The sequence below is a fragment of the Cetorhinus maximus genome, chromosome 12 (assembly GCF_964194155.1).
Source record: "Cetorhinus maximus chromosome 12, sCetMax3.hap1.1, whole genome shotgun sequence".
Classification (NCBI taxonomy): domain Eukaryota; kingdom Metazoa; phylum Chordata; class Chondrichthyes; order Lamniformes; family Cetorhinidae; genus Cetorhinus; species Cetorhinus maximus.
In genome coordinates, this window is record NC_135890.1 from 58690617 (window position 1) to 58705997 (window position 15381).

General features: G+C 39.8%; 1 protein-coding gene across 2 annotated transcripts in view; it reads right to left on the reverse strand.

Annotated features, from left to right (window-relative positions):
* The window catches only part of fgd6 (FYVE, RhoGEF and PH domain containing 6), a 148471-nt gene that overhangs the window by 80281 nt on the left and 52809 nt on the right, over nt 1–15381 (reverse strand). For both annotated transcript variants that reach the window (XR_013578160.1, XM_078553694.1), the window contains exons 4-8: nt 13727–13791; nt 13596–13626; nt 6842–6993; nt 4284–4440; nt 3986–4073 (exon numbers count right to left, since the gene is read on the reverse strand). Coding sequence is in view for 1 of the 2 variants with exons in the window: in XM_078553694.1 (XP_078409820.1) it covers nt 3986–4073; nt 4284–4440; nt 6842–6993; nt 13596–13626; nt 13727–13791 (493 nt within the window). In the remaining variant the exon portion in view is untranslated. The remainder of the gene's footprint in view (nt 1–3985; nt 4074–4283; nt 4441–6841; nt 6994–13595; nt 13627–13726; nt 13792–15381) is intronic.

A 15381-nucleotide genomic window follows, 5' to 3' on the forward strand; every position in this document is an offset into this window, starting at 1 on the left:
AAGACCAACAGAGGACAACTAAAAAAGAAATAAGGAGGGAGAAGATTAAATATGAGGGTAAACTAGCCAGTAATATAAAAGAAGATTGCAAGAGTTTTTTTTAGATATATAAAGGGTAAGAGAGAGGAAAAAGTGGACTTTGGGCCGCTGGAAAATGACGCTGGAGAAGTAGTAGTGGGGAACAAAGAAATGGCGGAGGAACTGAATAGGCACTTTGCGTCAGTCTTCACAGTGGAAGACACGAGTGACATCCCCAAAGTTCAAGTGAGTCAGGGGGCAGAGGTGAGTATGGTGGCCATTACAAGGAGAAGGTGCTAGGAAAACTGAAAGGTCTGAAGGTGGATAAATCACCTGGACCAGATGGATTACACACCAGAGTTCTGAAGGAGATAGCTAAAGAGATAGTGAAGGCATTAGTGGTGATCTTTCAGGAATCACTGGAGTCAGGGAGGGTCCCAGAGGACTGCAAAATCACTAATGTAACCCCCGTTTAAGAAGGGAGTGAGGCAAAAGACGGGAAATTACAGGCCGTTTAGCCTGACCTCGGTCGTTGGTAAGATTTTAGATCCATTATTAAGGATGAGATTTCAGAATACTTGGAACTGCATGGTAAAATAGGGCAAAGTCAGCATGGTTTCATCAAGGGGAGGTCATGCCTGACAAATCTGTTAGAATTCTTTGAGGAGGTAACGAGTAGGTTAGACAAAGGAGAGCCAATGGATGTTATCTACTTGGACTTCCAGAAGGCCTTTGACAAGGTGGCGCACAGGAGGCTGCTCAGTGAGATAAGAGCCCATGGTGTTAGAGGCAAGGTACTAGCATGGATAGAAGATTGGTTGTCTGGCAGGAGGCAGAGAGTGGGGATAAGGGGGTCCTTCTCAGGATGGCGGCCGGTGACTAGTGGAGTTCCGCAGGGGTCAGTGTTGGGACCACAACTTTTCACTTTATACATTAATGATCTAGATGAAGGAACTGAGGGCATCCTGGCTAAGTTTACAGATGATACAAAGATAGGTGGAGGGACAGGTAGTATTGAGGAGGCGGAGAGGCTGCAGAAGGATTTGGACAGGTTAGGAAAATGGGCAAAGAAGTGGCAGATGGAATACAACGTGGGGAAGTGTGAGGTCATGCACTTTGGTAGGAAGAATAGAGGCATGGACTATTTTCTAAATGGGGAGAGAATTCAGAAATCTGGAGTGCAAATGGACTTGGGAGTCCTAGTTCAGGATTCTCTTAAGGTTAACTTGCAGGTTGAGTCGGTAGTTTGGAAGGCAAATGCAATGTTGGCATTTATTTCGAGAGGACTAGAATATAAAAGCAGGGATGTGCTGCTGAGGCTTTATAAGGCTCTGGTCAGATCACATTTAGAATATTGTGAGCAATTTTGGGCCCCGTATCTCAGGAAGGATGTCCTGGCCCTGGAGAGGGTCCAGAGGAGGTTCACGAGAATGATCCCAGGAATGAAAGGCTTAACATATGAGGAACATTTGAGGACTCTGGTTCTATACTCGATGGAGTTTAGAAGGATGAGGGGGGATCTTATTGAAACTTACAGAATACTGAAAGGCCTGGATAGAGTGGACGTGGGGAAGATGTTTCCATTAGTAGGAGAGACTAGGACCCGAGGGCACATCCTCAGAGTAAAGGGAAGACCTTTTAGAACAGAGATGAGGAGAAACTTCTTTAGCCAGAGAGTGGTGAATCTATGAAATTCATTGCCACAGAAGGCTGTGGAGGCCAGGTCATTGAGTGTATTTAAGACCGAGATAGATAGGTTCCTGATTGGTAAGGGGATCAAAGGTTACGGGGAGAAGGTGGGAGAATGGGGTTGAGAAACTTATCAGCCATGATTGAATGGCGGAGCAGACTCGATGGGCCGATTGGCCTAATTTCTGCTCCTATGTCTTATGGTCACCTTCCAAACCCGTGACCTCTATTACCTAGAAGGTCAAGAGCTGCAGATGCATGAGAACACTCCCTCCTGCAAGTTCCCCTCCAAGCCACATGCCATTTAGACTTGGAACTGTAAGCTGTCCCTTCAATGTCACTGGATCAAAATTCTAGAACTCCCTTCCTAACAGCACTGTGGGTGTACCTGCACCAATGGACTGCAGCGGTTCAAGAAGGCAACTCACCACCACCTTCGCAAGGGAAATTAGAGATGGGCAACAATTGCTGACCTTGCCAGCCACACCCACTTCATGAAAGGTCTTATATTCACTGGAGTTCAGAAGAATGAGAACAATTCTGAGGGAACTTGACAGGGTAGATGTCGAGAGGAAGTTTCCCTTCATGGGGGAATCTAGAACTAGGTGGCACAGTTTAAAAATAAAGTTTCTTCCACTTAAGGTGGAGATTAGGAGGAATTTCTTCTCTCAGAGGATCATTAGTCTTTGGAATTTTCTTTCACAGAGAGCAGTGGAGGTTGTGACATTGAGTATATTCAAGTCTAAGTTAGCTAAATTTTAGATTTACAATGGAGTTAAGGGCAAAGGAGACTGGCCAGGAAAGTAGAGTTATAACCAAAGTCAGATCAGCCATAATCTTACTGAATGGTGGAGCAGGCTCAATGGGCTGAATGGCCTATTGCTACTCTTATTTTTTATGATCTTATGTTCCTTCACCTGTTAAGTCTATTTTCTCAACCCATTCTACCACTGATATAATTCTGTTATGATAAAGGAATAACTAATATGTTAAGCTAATTGATCCAAACTAACAACTGTTTTGCTTGCATCAAGCTCCCAATGCCCACATTGCTTGGCCAATTCTTGTAAGCAAGTATTGACAGAACATCAAAATCTTGTTTGATTGTAAAGTGTAGTCATTTCAATGACAACAGCTGTGAGCATTCGCCATCGTATTTTCAATCCATGCAACTGGGTCAACAAATTGCAAAAAAGGGTTCTCAGTGCAGAACTGATTGATGGGAGCCTAGTGACATTAGAAACGGAATTTTGGCTGTCATAGCTGAACTAAAGAGGGCACATATTGGCTCATAAAATGTTTTGATATGGATCAATTCAGAGTATCACACATATTATCAGGCATTAATTTCACCTATCAGATGTTGACAGAGTTAATGCTGCATTTGTGAGGGTGTTAGGCGCCCTCCACAAATGCAGCATGTTGAACAACTGTGTAAGTTCTAGCAAGATGATTCTTCACATAGGATAATCTCAGTCTCAATGGTGACCACCTGCTAAGGTACCAATGAAACTGTGGCACTTTCCCTGAAGGAGGAAAATAAATTGTCAGAAGGGCATTATCTACTACTCTTGTGCATTTTCTTGTGCTAGATACAAAATGTTCCATGAATGGTTGGAGGAATTAAATGAAATGATACAAAAAAAGAATTGTGATAAACAACATTTTTTTAAAAACAAGATATGCAGGAATGCCACTTTATGTATGATAAATTGATTCGGTTCATTAGTTTGACATAAAGTAGATAAAATTTAAAATATAATTTCTGACTTTCATTAATTCAGACTGAGATCAATACTATCGTTAAATTTTCATTATTCATCATAGCTTCCATGTATTACAGTGTGGAAATATGAGACTCTTATTAAAAGTTAATTAGAGAATGATGAAGGCCACGCTTCAAACTACAAATTTACCTACCTTGGTGTGTAGCAAATACAAAACCTGGATTTACAATGCTGTCTACCCTAGTACACAAAATTACTATGGACTGACAAAGTACACCACAGGGAATGTTGTATACTGTAGTGTGCTTAGTTTGCAAACTTAACCCAAGAAGAAAATAAATTACATCCATTATATTGCAAATCAACAGAAAGGCACTTTGAAAACATTTTTAAACACTTCTCTTTAACAGAGGTAACATTATGTAACAAATCAAGCTACAACTGGCATCTTCCAGTAACCAATTGCAGTAGTCTTTCATCAAATAACAGGAATATATTTTAAATACTTAATCACTAACACAGACATTTCAGGAATAATGAAGTACCAATACCTGTCAGAAGCAGCTTGTACTGTGGAATCCTCTGGACAGGCTTTAACAGGTAATGTTTCAGTGCCAGGTTTGCGCAGCGAGAGCTCATCTGAAAGAAAACAGAAACCTGAAATTTTGTGGACAAGATGATTCAAAAATGAGTTAATGATAGCTGTAAAACCATATGAGCATTTTGCATGACGTATTTTGGAGACAACACAAGCTATCAAGTCTTCACACGTGATGTGTCTACAGCACAGAAATTATGGACATATAGCAGCATGTTAAATTTGACATTGATTTAAAGAATGCTTATTACCTCAAATTCTCGAACTACAGCAGCAAAGGTAGGGTTCTTCTTGCATTGTTCATCCAACAAACAAACATTCTTATCAAACTCTTTGATATAGGTTGAGTACATCTTGAGGTATGGCCCCTTCTCCATGAAGATATCAGCTATTCTTCGATGCTCATCCCTACAGAATTGTTTCAATAACATGGAACAAAAATAAAAGCAATTCATTTATTAAAACAAGACAAAATTGGTAATGTTGGCATAGATCTGCAGTTGGTATACAGAAAGTGGTTGCTGCAGCCTCTACTCCATGGTTCAGTGAATAAATGCATCTTGTGATATGGTGCTGCATTATACAATCAAAACAGATGCAAAGTTCAGCCTCTAGTCCATACTGAGCAAGCCAATCTCAGCTGTGGTGGCAATGGAGATATTTAACACAGTTAAAAACCAGAAAGGAATTCCACTCTTTCTGTTCAGCAACTGCCACTATAGTTGTGTGTCGCAGGTGCTAGATTAGAAGGTCAGACTCAGCTGCCAATTCCCCAGAATTGTGTCAGCATTAACCACAGATGGAGATTGGCTGCTTGACCAAGGTTCCAGAGGTTTATGGTAACATTTATCACCTTGCAGTTCAATACATTAGGTGTGAAAGGAAGATTTGCTTAATTTTAGAAGTGCAAGATCCCATATTGGGGAAACTGAATAAATCCTGGACTTTTTTGCTATTTGAAACTCATTTATCCTCAACAGATAAGTTTCACCTGTCCTCAGCTGTGTAACTAGGTACAGAACCCAAAAAGAGCTTGCCTCCTGCAAACCAACAAGCAGTCCACACGTTGATCTTCCTTAGAACTAGAGGTGGGTTGTATACAAAAGAAGAAAAAAGCCACGTTAGTTCCCTGGGCTGCAAAGAAAATCTCCTTTCTTTAACAGAACATGCACAGTTGACTGAAAAACTGCATAATTCTTCAATACTGTACTTAAATATTTTTGTTGTGTATCAGTTTGAATGAGAACAGAGTTTAACTGAATTTTTAATTTTTAAGGTTACTGTGGTGAAAATAAAAAAAACTGTGAATGCTGGAAATGCAAAATAAAGAAAATTGCTAGAGTGATACAGCAGATTTACCAATATCTGGAGAAAATACTGGTCAACATTTAAGGTGCATTCTGACAAAACGTTCACCCTTTTATCATCTTTTCAGAAGCTAATAAATTTGTTAGGTATTTCCAACATTTTCAGATTTTCACAAGAGAGAGAGCGAAAAGGCCATTGGCTATGCAAGCTTAATCAAACACAAAAAGTCCAATGCAGCATTTTACTAAAAGGAAGGCATTCGAGAGTTTGCTTTCTGTGGTCCTCGCAAGTGCATATCACGGAGTCTCGGGCAAAACATAAAGCTTAAGTAAATTATCCTAGTTTATGCATACATCTCATGTTGCTAATTGATCTTTGATTTAGGATTTATTCACCAGTAGGGCACAGTGCTAAAAACATCACTGCAAAAATCAAATAACAGACTCACAAGTAAGATAAATGTAAGTGCAAATAGGACAGAGATGTCTGGGTATTGAAGACCTAATTTCCAGGGCTCGAGCGCTTTTGAAGTTTGGGTCAGCTTAAATCATTCCAGGGTTTTGCTTCCACTTAACTATCTGAAAACTAGGTAATGATCACTGTGAATGTTTTCGAGTTGCACAGCTCGTGTGGACTGCTCCTTGTAGGCTTGCAAGGGGCAAACTGTTGTGGTGCTGTGTCCGGTCACCCATCTGAGAACAGATAAAATTCTGTTGACTAGTCGAGTTCAAACAGCTTTAAGAGCTTGTGGTTACAGTCCCCCATTTTGGGATCTCACAATCTACATAAGCATGGCCTTCCTCTCCCACCCAATCTATTGAATCGTGAGAGGTTGTTAGCTTGGGCAGTGATGACCTCCGAACCTTGGCCAAGCACACCGTTAAATGGTCTTTACACCAGTTTTTTTCTTTATTCTTTCATGGGATGTGGGCATTGCTGGCAGGATGTTGCCCTTGAAATGAGTGGCTTGCTAGGCCATTTCAGAGTGCAGTTAAGAGTCAACCACATTGCTGTGGGTCTGGAGTCACATATTGGCCAGACCAGGTAAGGATGGCAAATTTCCTTCCTTAAAGAACATTAGTGAACCCGATGGGTTTTTACAACAATCAATGATAGTTATCATTGTCACCATTACTGGGACTAGCTTTATATTCCAGATTTATTAATTAAATTTAAAATTCCACCAGCCGCTGTGGTGGGATTTGAACACGTATCCTCAGAGCATTAATCTGGGCCTCTGGGTTACTAGTCTATTGACATTACTACTGTCCCCCTTCTCACTCGTCCTCCTCGTCTTACTGTCACTGTTTACTTTGAAATGTTCTGGATTACTACCTTACATTATGTCACCTCTCAGTGACCTCCTTCCAAGGCTGAAAGCCCATGTTACTCCAACTTTCTTCATAATTCATTCCTGTCATGTTGGAGATTAGATTCAGAAGTTTATACCAATAAGGACTACATTTTACCAAGCTAAATATAATGCTGAAAGATGTGTTACCAGTGAGCCATTCTCTCTTCCAGTTCTCGCAGCAGACCCCGATTTAGTTCATACAGCTGTGGCAGGTAGTACAGGATCTGGTTCAAGATCTTATCTTCAATCACTTGCTTTCCATACTGTCTTGAAGATTGGATCACTGAATCCCGGAAATCCTGTCAGAACCCAGATGAACAGAATAAACATAAAGCTGTCTTCAATATTTAATTCTCTTGATTTGAGTATATTTAATCATAAGTATACAGATAAGGAGTTACAAAACTGTAACCCAATTGAAGGAATATGTAAAACTTGAATTTTCAGATTTAACCTGTCTGGTATGAGGAAATATGAATAAGAAAGATGCAAGAATTGGGTCTTCTTTATTGGAAAGGAATAAACTAAAGAGTTTTAAATTATGAAAGGGTGGGATACAGTAAACAGGAGACTACTATCAGCTGTGGAGGGATCAAGAATGAGGGGCCACATATACAAGATTAAATACAAGAGATTTAGAACAGAGAGGAGAAACTTCTTTGACAGAGCGTTGTGAGGCCATAAATATACTACCGGGATTAGTGGTTGAAACAGAAACTATGTCAAGATTCACAATTTGATTAGACAAAGAAAAGGGGGTTAAGATAATATGAGTAGACAGTGGGTAAATGCGATTAGAACCAATTGTTTGCATGGAGGGTAAGCGTAGATACAGATGGCTTGTTGATGTATTTCTGCATCCTTTCAGTTTTGCTCATCTTATGGGTTATGGTAGTACATTTAAGCTCATGAACAGAAAAATCACTAAAATGGTGCTTAATTACACTGCCAATAGTAATTGTGGAATCAGATTCATCAATGGGTTGAAAATTTAAAAGATTCAGCATCGCAAGCACCTTACAAACAAGCTAAATTCAAAAAATGTTATATTCAAATGGTACAGAAAAAAAATAGTCCAAGACAATTCAAAACCAATTGCCAGGTGAAATTTACTCTTGTTAAAAATACAATGATCTCACTGTTGCTGGGAGAGTGCTAAGAAAGTAATTTTTTCGGTCTGATCTTTGGAGTTCCCCTGGGATGTCCGAGAGAAAACAGAAGTCATACATATCTATGAGCATCCCTGTGCTGGAGTGGGTAATGACATAGTCAATAGAAAACATGGTTCTTCCTGTTATTAAAATACTAAGCCTAGCACATATGGAAACGCATTTCCATCCTATGGAGAAGCCATTGAAACCTCAGTGGGATACAGTAGAGCATAGATCTGACATGTTTCCCTTTAACCTGTGCCTGAAGAAAACCAATTCCCAAGGCATAGGTAGAGAAAAGTTTCTTCAGGTTTTAGAATGGATGGATGCGTTTGTAATTGAAAATAACGAGAACTCAAAATTCAAAATTGGGCCCGGAAAAGTTACAGACATTATTGTCTGTAACTTCGGATTCTTTAAAATTTTTCCTATCACAGCTACACTTCTCAATAAAATACAATTTTCAGATCTTCATTTTGTATGCATAATTTAAATTTTATAGCAAGTGTACTGATTTTTTTTTATTCGTTCATGGGATGTGGCCGTTGCTAGAATTTATTGCCCATCCTTAATTGCCCTCAGGAAGATGGTGGTGAGCTGCCTTCTTGAAGTGCTGCAGTCCATGTGGTATAGGTACAACCAGAGTGCTGTTAGGAAGAGAGCACCAGGATTTTGACCCAGTGACAGTGAAAGAACGGTGATATATTTCCAAGACAGGATGGTGTGTGGCTTGGAGGGATCTTGTAGGTGGTGGCATTCACATGCATCGGATGCTCTTGTCCTTCTACGTGATAGAGGTCGCAGGTTTGGAAGGTGCTGTCTAAGGAGCTTTGGTGTGTTCCTGCAGTGCATCTTGTAGATGGTGCACACTGCTGTCACTGTGCGTCGGTGACGGAGAGAGTGAATGTTTGTGGTTGGAATGCCAATCAAGTGGGCTGCTTTGTCCAGGATGGTGTCAAGCTTCTTGAATGTTGTTGGAGCTGCACTCAACCAGGCAAGTGGAGAGTGTCCCATCACACTCCTTGTGCCTTGTAGATGGTGGAAAAGCTTTGGAGAGTCAGGAGGTGAGTGATTTGCCACAGGATTCCTAGCTTCTGACCTGCTCTTATAGCCACAGTATTTATATGGCTAGTCCAGTTCAGTTTCTAGTCAATGGTAACCCCCCCAGGATGTAGATAGTGGGAGATTCAGCGATCGTAATGCCATTGAATGTCATGGGGTGATGGTTAGATTATCTCTTGTTGGAGATGGTCAATGCCTGGCACTTGTGTAGCCCGAATGTTGCTTGCCACTTGCCAGCCCAAGCTTGGATACTGTTCTGGTCTTGCTGCATTTGAACAGGGACTGCTTCAGTATCTGAGGAGTCGTGAATGACGCTGAACATTGTGCAATCATCAACGAACATCCCCACTTCTGACCTTATGATGGAAGGAAGGTCATTGATGAAGCAGCTGAAGATGGTTGGGCCAAGGACATTACCCTGAGGAACTCCTGCAGTGATGTCCTGGAACTGAGATGATGGACCTCCAACAACCACAACCATCTTCCTTTGTGCCAGGTATGACTCCAAACAGTGGAGAGTTTCCCCCCAATTTCCATTGGCTCCAGTTTTGCTAGAGCTACTTGATGCCAAAATTGGTCAAATGCTGCCTTGATGTCAAGAGCAGTCACTCTCACCTCAGCTCTGGAGTTCAGCTCCTTTGTCCACATTTGAACAAAGGCTGCAATAAGGTCAAGAGCTGAATGACCCTGGCGGAACCCAAACAGTGCCAATGAGCAAAAATGGAAAATGCTGGAAAAACTCATCAGGTCTGGCAGCATCTGTGGAGAGAGAAACAGAGTTAATGTTTCAAGTCCATATGACCCTTCTTCAGAGTTTCAGAGTGTCAGTGAGCAGGTTACCTAAGCAAGTACTGCTCAATAGCACTGTTGCTGACCCCTTCCATCACTTTACTGATGATCAAGAGTAGACTGATGGGGTGGTAATTGGCCAAGTTGGATTTGTCCTGCTTTTTGTATACAGGACATACTTGGGCAATTTTCCACATTGCCAGTTAGATGCCAATGTTGGTGCTATACTGGAACAGCTTGGCTAGGGGCACAGTAAGTTCTGGAACACAAGTCATCAGTACTGTCGCGGGAATACTAATACACTACTAAAATTGAACAAGAAAAGCAAATTGTTCCTCAAACTTCAAATATACTATAATTTGAATGGTGCAGGCATAAAATTGGTGTTGGAAATGGAGGATGTTGGACCAGGTTCATTTTTAACATTAAAAATCACATTTCTGGCTAATCGTGTATATTTCTACCTAAAAGGGAAAACAAAAAGTGCATCTGAATTTTGAATAAATCAGACTATTATTTACCAATTTACCTACACCTTTATCGCATTTTGCAGAGGCATTCTACCCTCTACAAGCTCAGTTCATAGACATTGCACACTAACCAACACCCCTCAAACCTTTCAAATGTATGCTCCTCCCTCTATCCTCCAAGCTCATACTGGCTATAATTGCTACACTTATACCGGGCTTTGGTGAGTCCACACCTAAAGCTATTGTGTGCAGTTTTGATCTCCTTATCCAAGGAAGGATGTACTTGTCTTGGAGGCTGTACAGCAAAGGTTTACTAGGTCAACTCCTGAGATGAAAGGGTTGCCCTATGATGAGAGGCTGAGTAAGCTGGGCCCGTACCCTCTGGAGTTTGGAAGAATGAGAAGTAATTTCATTGAAACATGCAAGGTTCTGAAGCGGCTTTACAGGAAAAACACCGAAGTAGTTTCCCCTGGCTGGAGAATCTAAAACATGGGAGCAGTCTCTCAGGATAAGGGGCCGATCATTTCGGACTGAGGGGAGGAGAAATTTTTTTTACTGAAAGGGCTGTCAATCTTTGGAATTCTCTACCTCAGATGATAATGGATGCTCCATCATAGGATATATTCAAGACCAAAATAGATTTTTGTTCTGTCAGGGAATCAAGGGATAAACAGATTGGATGGGAAAGTAGAGTTGAGGCAGAGGAACAGGGTGAGCATACTGAATGGCTGAACAGACTAAGGTGCCACATTGTCTACTCCCGGTCCTATTCCTTAAACCTCTTCTTCACCCTGGTATTCTTTCCCCTTCCACTTGCTCACATTGGCACTCTTTTGCCCCTCCACCTCTTTTCACCCCTCTACCTCAGATAATACTGGAATTCATTGCTCCACCACTCCAAGCCACTAATCCCAGCTTCTGCCTCCTTCTCTTTATCCAGTATCACCATCCATTCTCTCCCTTTCCTTCTTGCCCATTTTGCCTTTTCCTCTCACCCACCCCCCACCATCCCCCCTTCTTGTTAATGGCTGTCAGGAAGATATAATAATTTTCAAAACGGTATTGAAATGTTTTGTAAAGTACAGTAATAGTGGAGTCTGTGTGTGTGTGGGACTTAAATGAATTAAAGGTCTGAAGGCTTTGATGTAACAGAAGATAAGCTAGGTTTGAAATGTTAAGTAGGTAAACATGGGGGAGGTTTTAGAATGTAAGCTAAAGGGAACATTTGCATTTTTAAATAAACCAGATTAGCTTGAATTCAAAAGAGGGAGCGAAATGTTTCACCTAGCCAGGGGTTAAGAAACTATGTGTTTATTTTTCCCAAAGGTTATTGGTAAAATTGGTACTATGATAGATTTTATTATTAGAGAGGTAAAAGTCCAAAGGCCTTGTGAAACAATGGGAATTTACATTCAAAGGGGAAAATCTGTATAAATGAGATGAGGTTGTGTGAAGGAAAGAGAACATTCTAAGATCTAACAAGTGTGAAAAGCCTCCAGCATCTAAGCCTCAAGCTGCTGTCTACAAGGAACTGAAGCTGAGAAAAACTCACTTTGAATTCGACTGTTCAGGGTGCTGTGCGTTACTTTACTTGGGTCTTTTAAAATCTGTGTCTCACCGTTGCCTTAACAGAGGTGTAACTGAGGTTTAGATTAATTAGCGGATCCAGAAGTTAACATAGTAGTAATTTGTAGATCTATGTATGTGCTTAAAATCATTTCTTCTATTAATAAAGATTTCATTAGTTTTGTAAGAAACTTATAAGACTTTGTGGCCTTTTTTTAGTGAATTCAAAGCCTGCATCTCGAAATAAGTACAAATTGCAAAAATAGTTGCTGCTGCAAGTTTCCATCTGGGATTTGGGCAGCTTGGCATTTACCATCTGCCTGCCATAACAATGGCAATGATTCCAGCGATGCAAGTTTTAGGCAGAAATACTTCCATTTAGATTAGGGGCAGTGCTGGAGAAAGGTCACCCTTTCATTTCATGCTGACTTTTGTCAGCGAACGTTGACACACAGAGCAGGCCACCAAAATGCTGACAGCAGGGTGTGATGGTTGGCACATATGTACCAGCATAACTCTGGCCTGCCACCATGGCTAGACAGCGTGTGGGTCAAAATTGGACGTGCATGCACATGGAACAACTTGGAAATGTCATTTTCTCCCTTCCAAACTTGACTGCAATTCTGATTCCATCACCCAAAGATTCCCCACCTCCCACCTGCTGAAGGCCATGTTTAAACAATTATTTAAAATATCACACATTAAAACATACGATGTTTAATTTGTGCAAATACTCTGACATAGATAATACAGTACACATGAAGATGAAAGAGCTATACGAACATGATAACTTCACTAATACTGAGAGATGTGCGATCACACACTTTGGTGGTTAGGTTCAGAATTTTGTCACATTCCTGAAGAATAAATGTCAATGAGGAAGTTTGATTACAGCCATATTTCTCATCGCTTACTCAAGCTTTCACATAGAAATGTGCATATATTTTGTGATTAATAGGGCACTGCCAAACTCTAGCTAACTGAACTGAATTACTGTGCCGTCAAACATCAAGTTCATATCTACTTTTTAATATACAAAACTGCTTCCACAGTATGTAAATTTGTTTTCTATTATGTAACTATCATAACAAATTTAAAACATACTTATGCAAAGCACAGCTGCATGCCAACGTAAATACTTTTTAAAAGTACTGAGATCTTGAATGGTTTTGAACTAGCTGATATTGCATCATACAAATTACTACTCTTCTAGACTACTCTTCTAGAACTATAACCAGACTTTTTAAAAAAACCACTGCCTGAATGACTGACTATTCAAATAATTTTGACTGAAGAAAGTAACCAAACAACTCTGAACTGCTGACCCAAGCAGTGTACAACCAACAATAGTAAAAGGCAGAGTTATTTTGGACCCAGCTGTTTTGCACTCAGTGTAGCAAGGATATCTGTTTTCATTGCACTCACTAGAAAAGCAATGGTTTATTTTACTAGCACTGGGAAGTACAATGTGATTATAGGCTACCAGATGACACAGTGACACAAAAATGGAAAGCATTGACAGGTGGCCAGCTATTAGCCTCAGACACGTCTGAAATGCATATTAAATCCTTTTCAATGTTGTTCATGGGCAACCACACATTTCTTCAAATATGTGACAGCTGACCAGCACATACCGAAAACTGTTTTTCAAAAGCAGAGGACCAGAATGTTATCCAAAGTCTATTTAAGTTAATTTCTTATGGTCACACCGAAGCATTGCACTTTAGAAGGGGGTCCTATTACAGATACATTGTTGTACAACACATTCTATATAGGCCACCTGTCCTGACCATGTTCTTTCATCTACTGATTTCAAAGAACATAAAAGAGTCAAAGTAGAAAAGCAGAAAATCAATTACTTACAATGTGCAAAAGCTTCAAAACATCCACAAATCTGTTGACAAAAAAATCCATTACATTATTTTATATATGAATTGAGATTATTCAAACTCTGCTGTAATTTGGATTAATATCAAAATCAAAAGTATACATACACTTTCTCGGAGCTCATGATTTCTCTGGCAATATGATAGACTTTGGTTTTCCTCCCTTCATCATTCTGCAGAGAACGTTAAAGGCAAGTTTTAGAAAGTACATCACCATTTACGGCAAAATAAAATACTGTAGCATCATTACACAAAATAAACCGCAAAGTTCCAAAATAGATAATAAGTTCACACATTCACTGATCATTTCATAGCTGTACAAAATATTCAAGGTGGGGAAAAATAAATTTCCATCAAAGTGCAGTTTAGAAAGTTACAGAGAATTGGCCATGAACATCTAGCTGTTTTAAATATTTTGAACAAACATTGAATTACCAAGTAATTATTTGTCTCATCAGCCCATAAACTGCAACCCATGGACACTAGGCTTTCATAAGAATAGTCTACTCCTGATATTAAAAGTTTTGAATTAACAATTAATTTTAGTTAAGCAACATAAATAACAAGTGGAAATTTAGTACAAAGAAATTGAACAATCAAATAATTTTAATTAAGTAACTTTGACTTAAGAATTATAGATTGCAGTTGATGCCTTGCTGAGATATGGTGTAGGCAAATAAAATGTAGTTTCCACAGGTGGCCAACTTTTAAGGCTTCAGAGAATGCTCACCAAGCTTTAAAAAATGGATCAATGTGTAAAATACAAAGGACTTTCCTCCAAAGAGGCTAAATGTACTGGAGACTCGAAGCTGAATTTTATCTTATTTTATACAATGTTTGTTTTCCTGCCTCACAACACAATAAAGAGGTAGCAAAAGTCAACTTTCTGCAATATTTTATTTCACTGAGAACAGAGAATTTATCCAAAGGCAGACAATTGTTGGCAGCAGACAACATTTGAAACAAAACCCACAACCTCCTCATTGGGAGGCGAGCACTTAAATCAGCTGCATTACAAAGTCATCCCCATTCTATACTCCCAGTTTCAATCAATTGTGATAAAATCAAGCATGGGGAAGGGCAGTACATTTAGAAGAGAAAAGATGCTGTGTGTTGCACAAGTTGGGTTGAAATTAACCGTACTAATATCAAACATTAGTTATAGCCATGGTAGTTGCAATATTGACTTTTTCCTTATGTAAAAAAAATAAGCCCATGAGAATCAAGCAACTGCTGAGATTCATTTCAAGTCATGTATGGGAAATTTGGACATAATTTTTTAACAATCAGTTTTAAGTTTAGAATTGAAGTACATAGAAGCATCGCTAGTTCTAATTGAAGGGGGTCAATAACCAGTTCTAATACAATTTGAAAAGATTAGAACATGTAAAAAATGTTATAGAATCAAATCACTAGTGGTACAAATTTGAGATTCATGATTTCTCTTATACAGCATTAAAATTAGGAATGGTACAAACAGCATAAGGAGCTTGCTTTTTTCCAGACAAAGCATTTTTAAAAATTTGTTGATGGGATATGAATACCGCTAGCAAAGACAGCAATTGTTGCTCATCCCTAATTGCCCTCAAGGAGGTGATGGTGAGTTGCTTTCTTGAACCACTGCAATCCATGTGGTTTAGGCGTACCCATAGTGCTGCTAAAGAGGGAATTCCAGGATTTTGACCAAAGCGACAGTCAAGGAGTGGTGAGGTAGTTCCAAGTTAGGATGGTGTGTGAACTTGGAAGGGAACTTGCAGGTGATG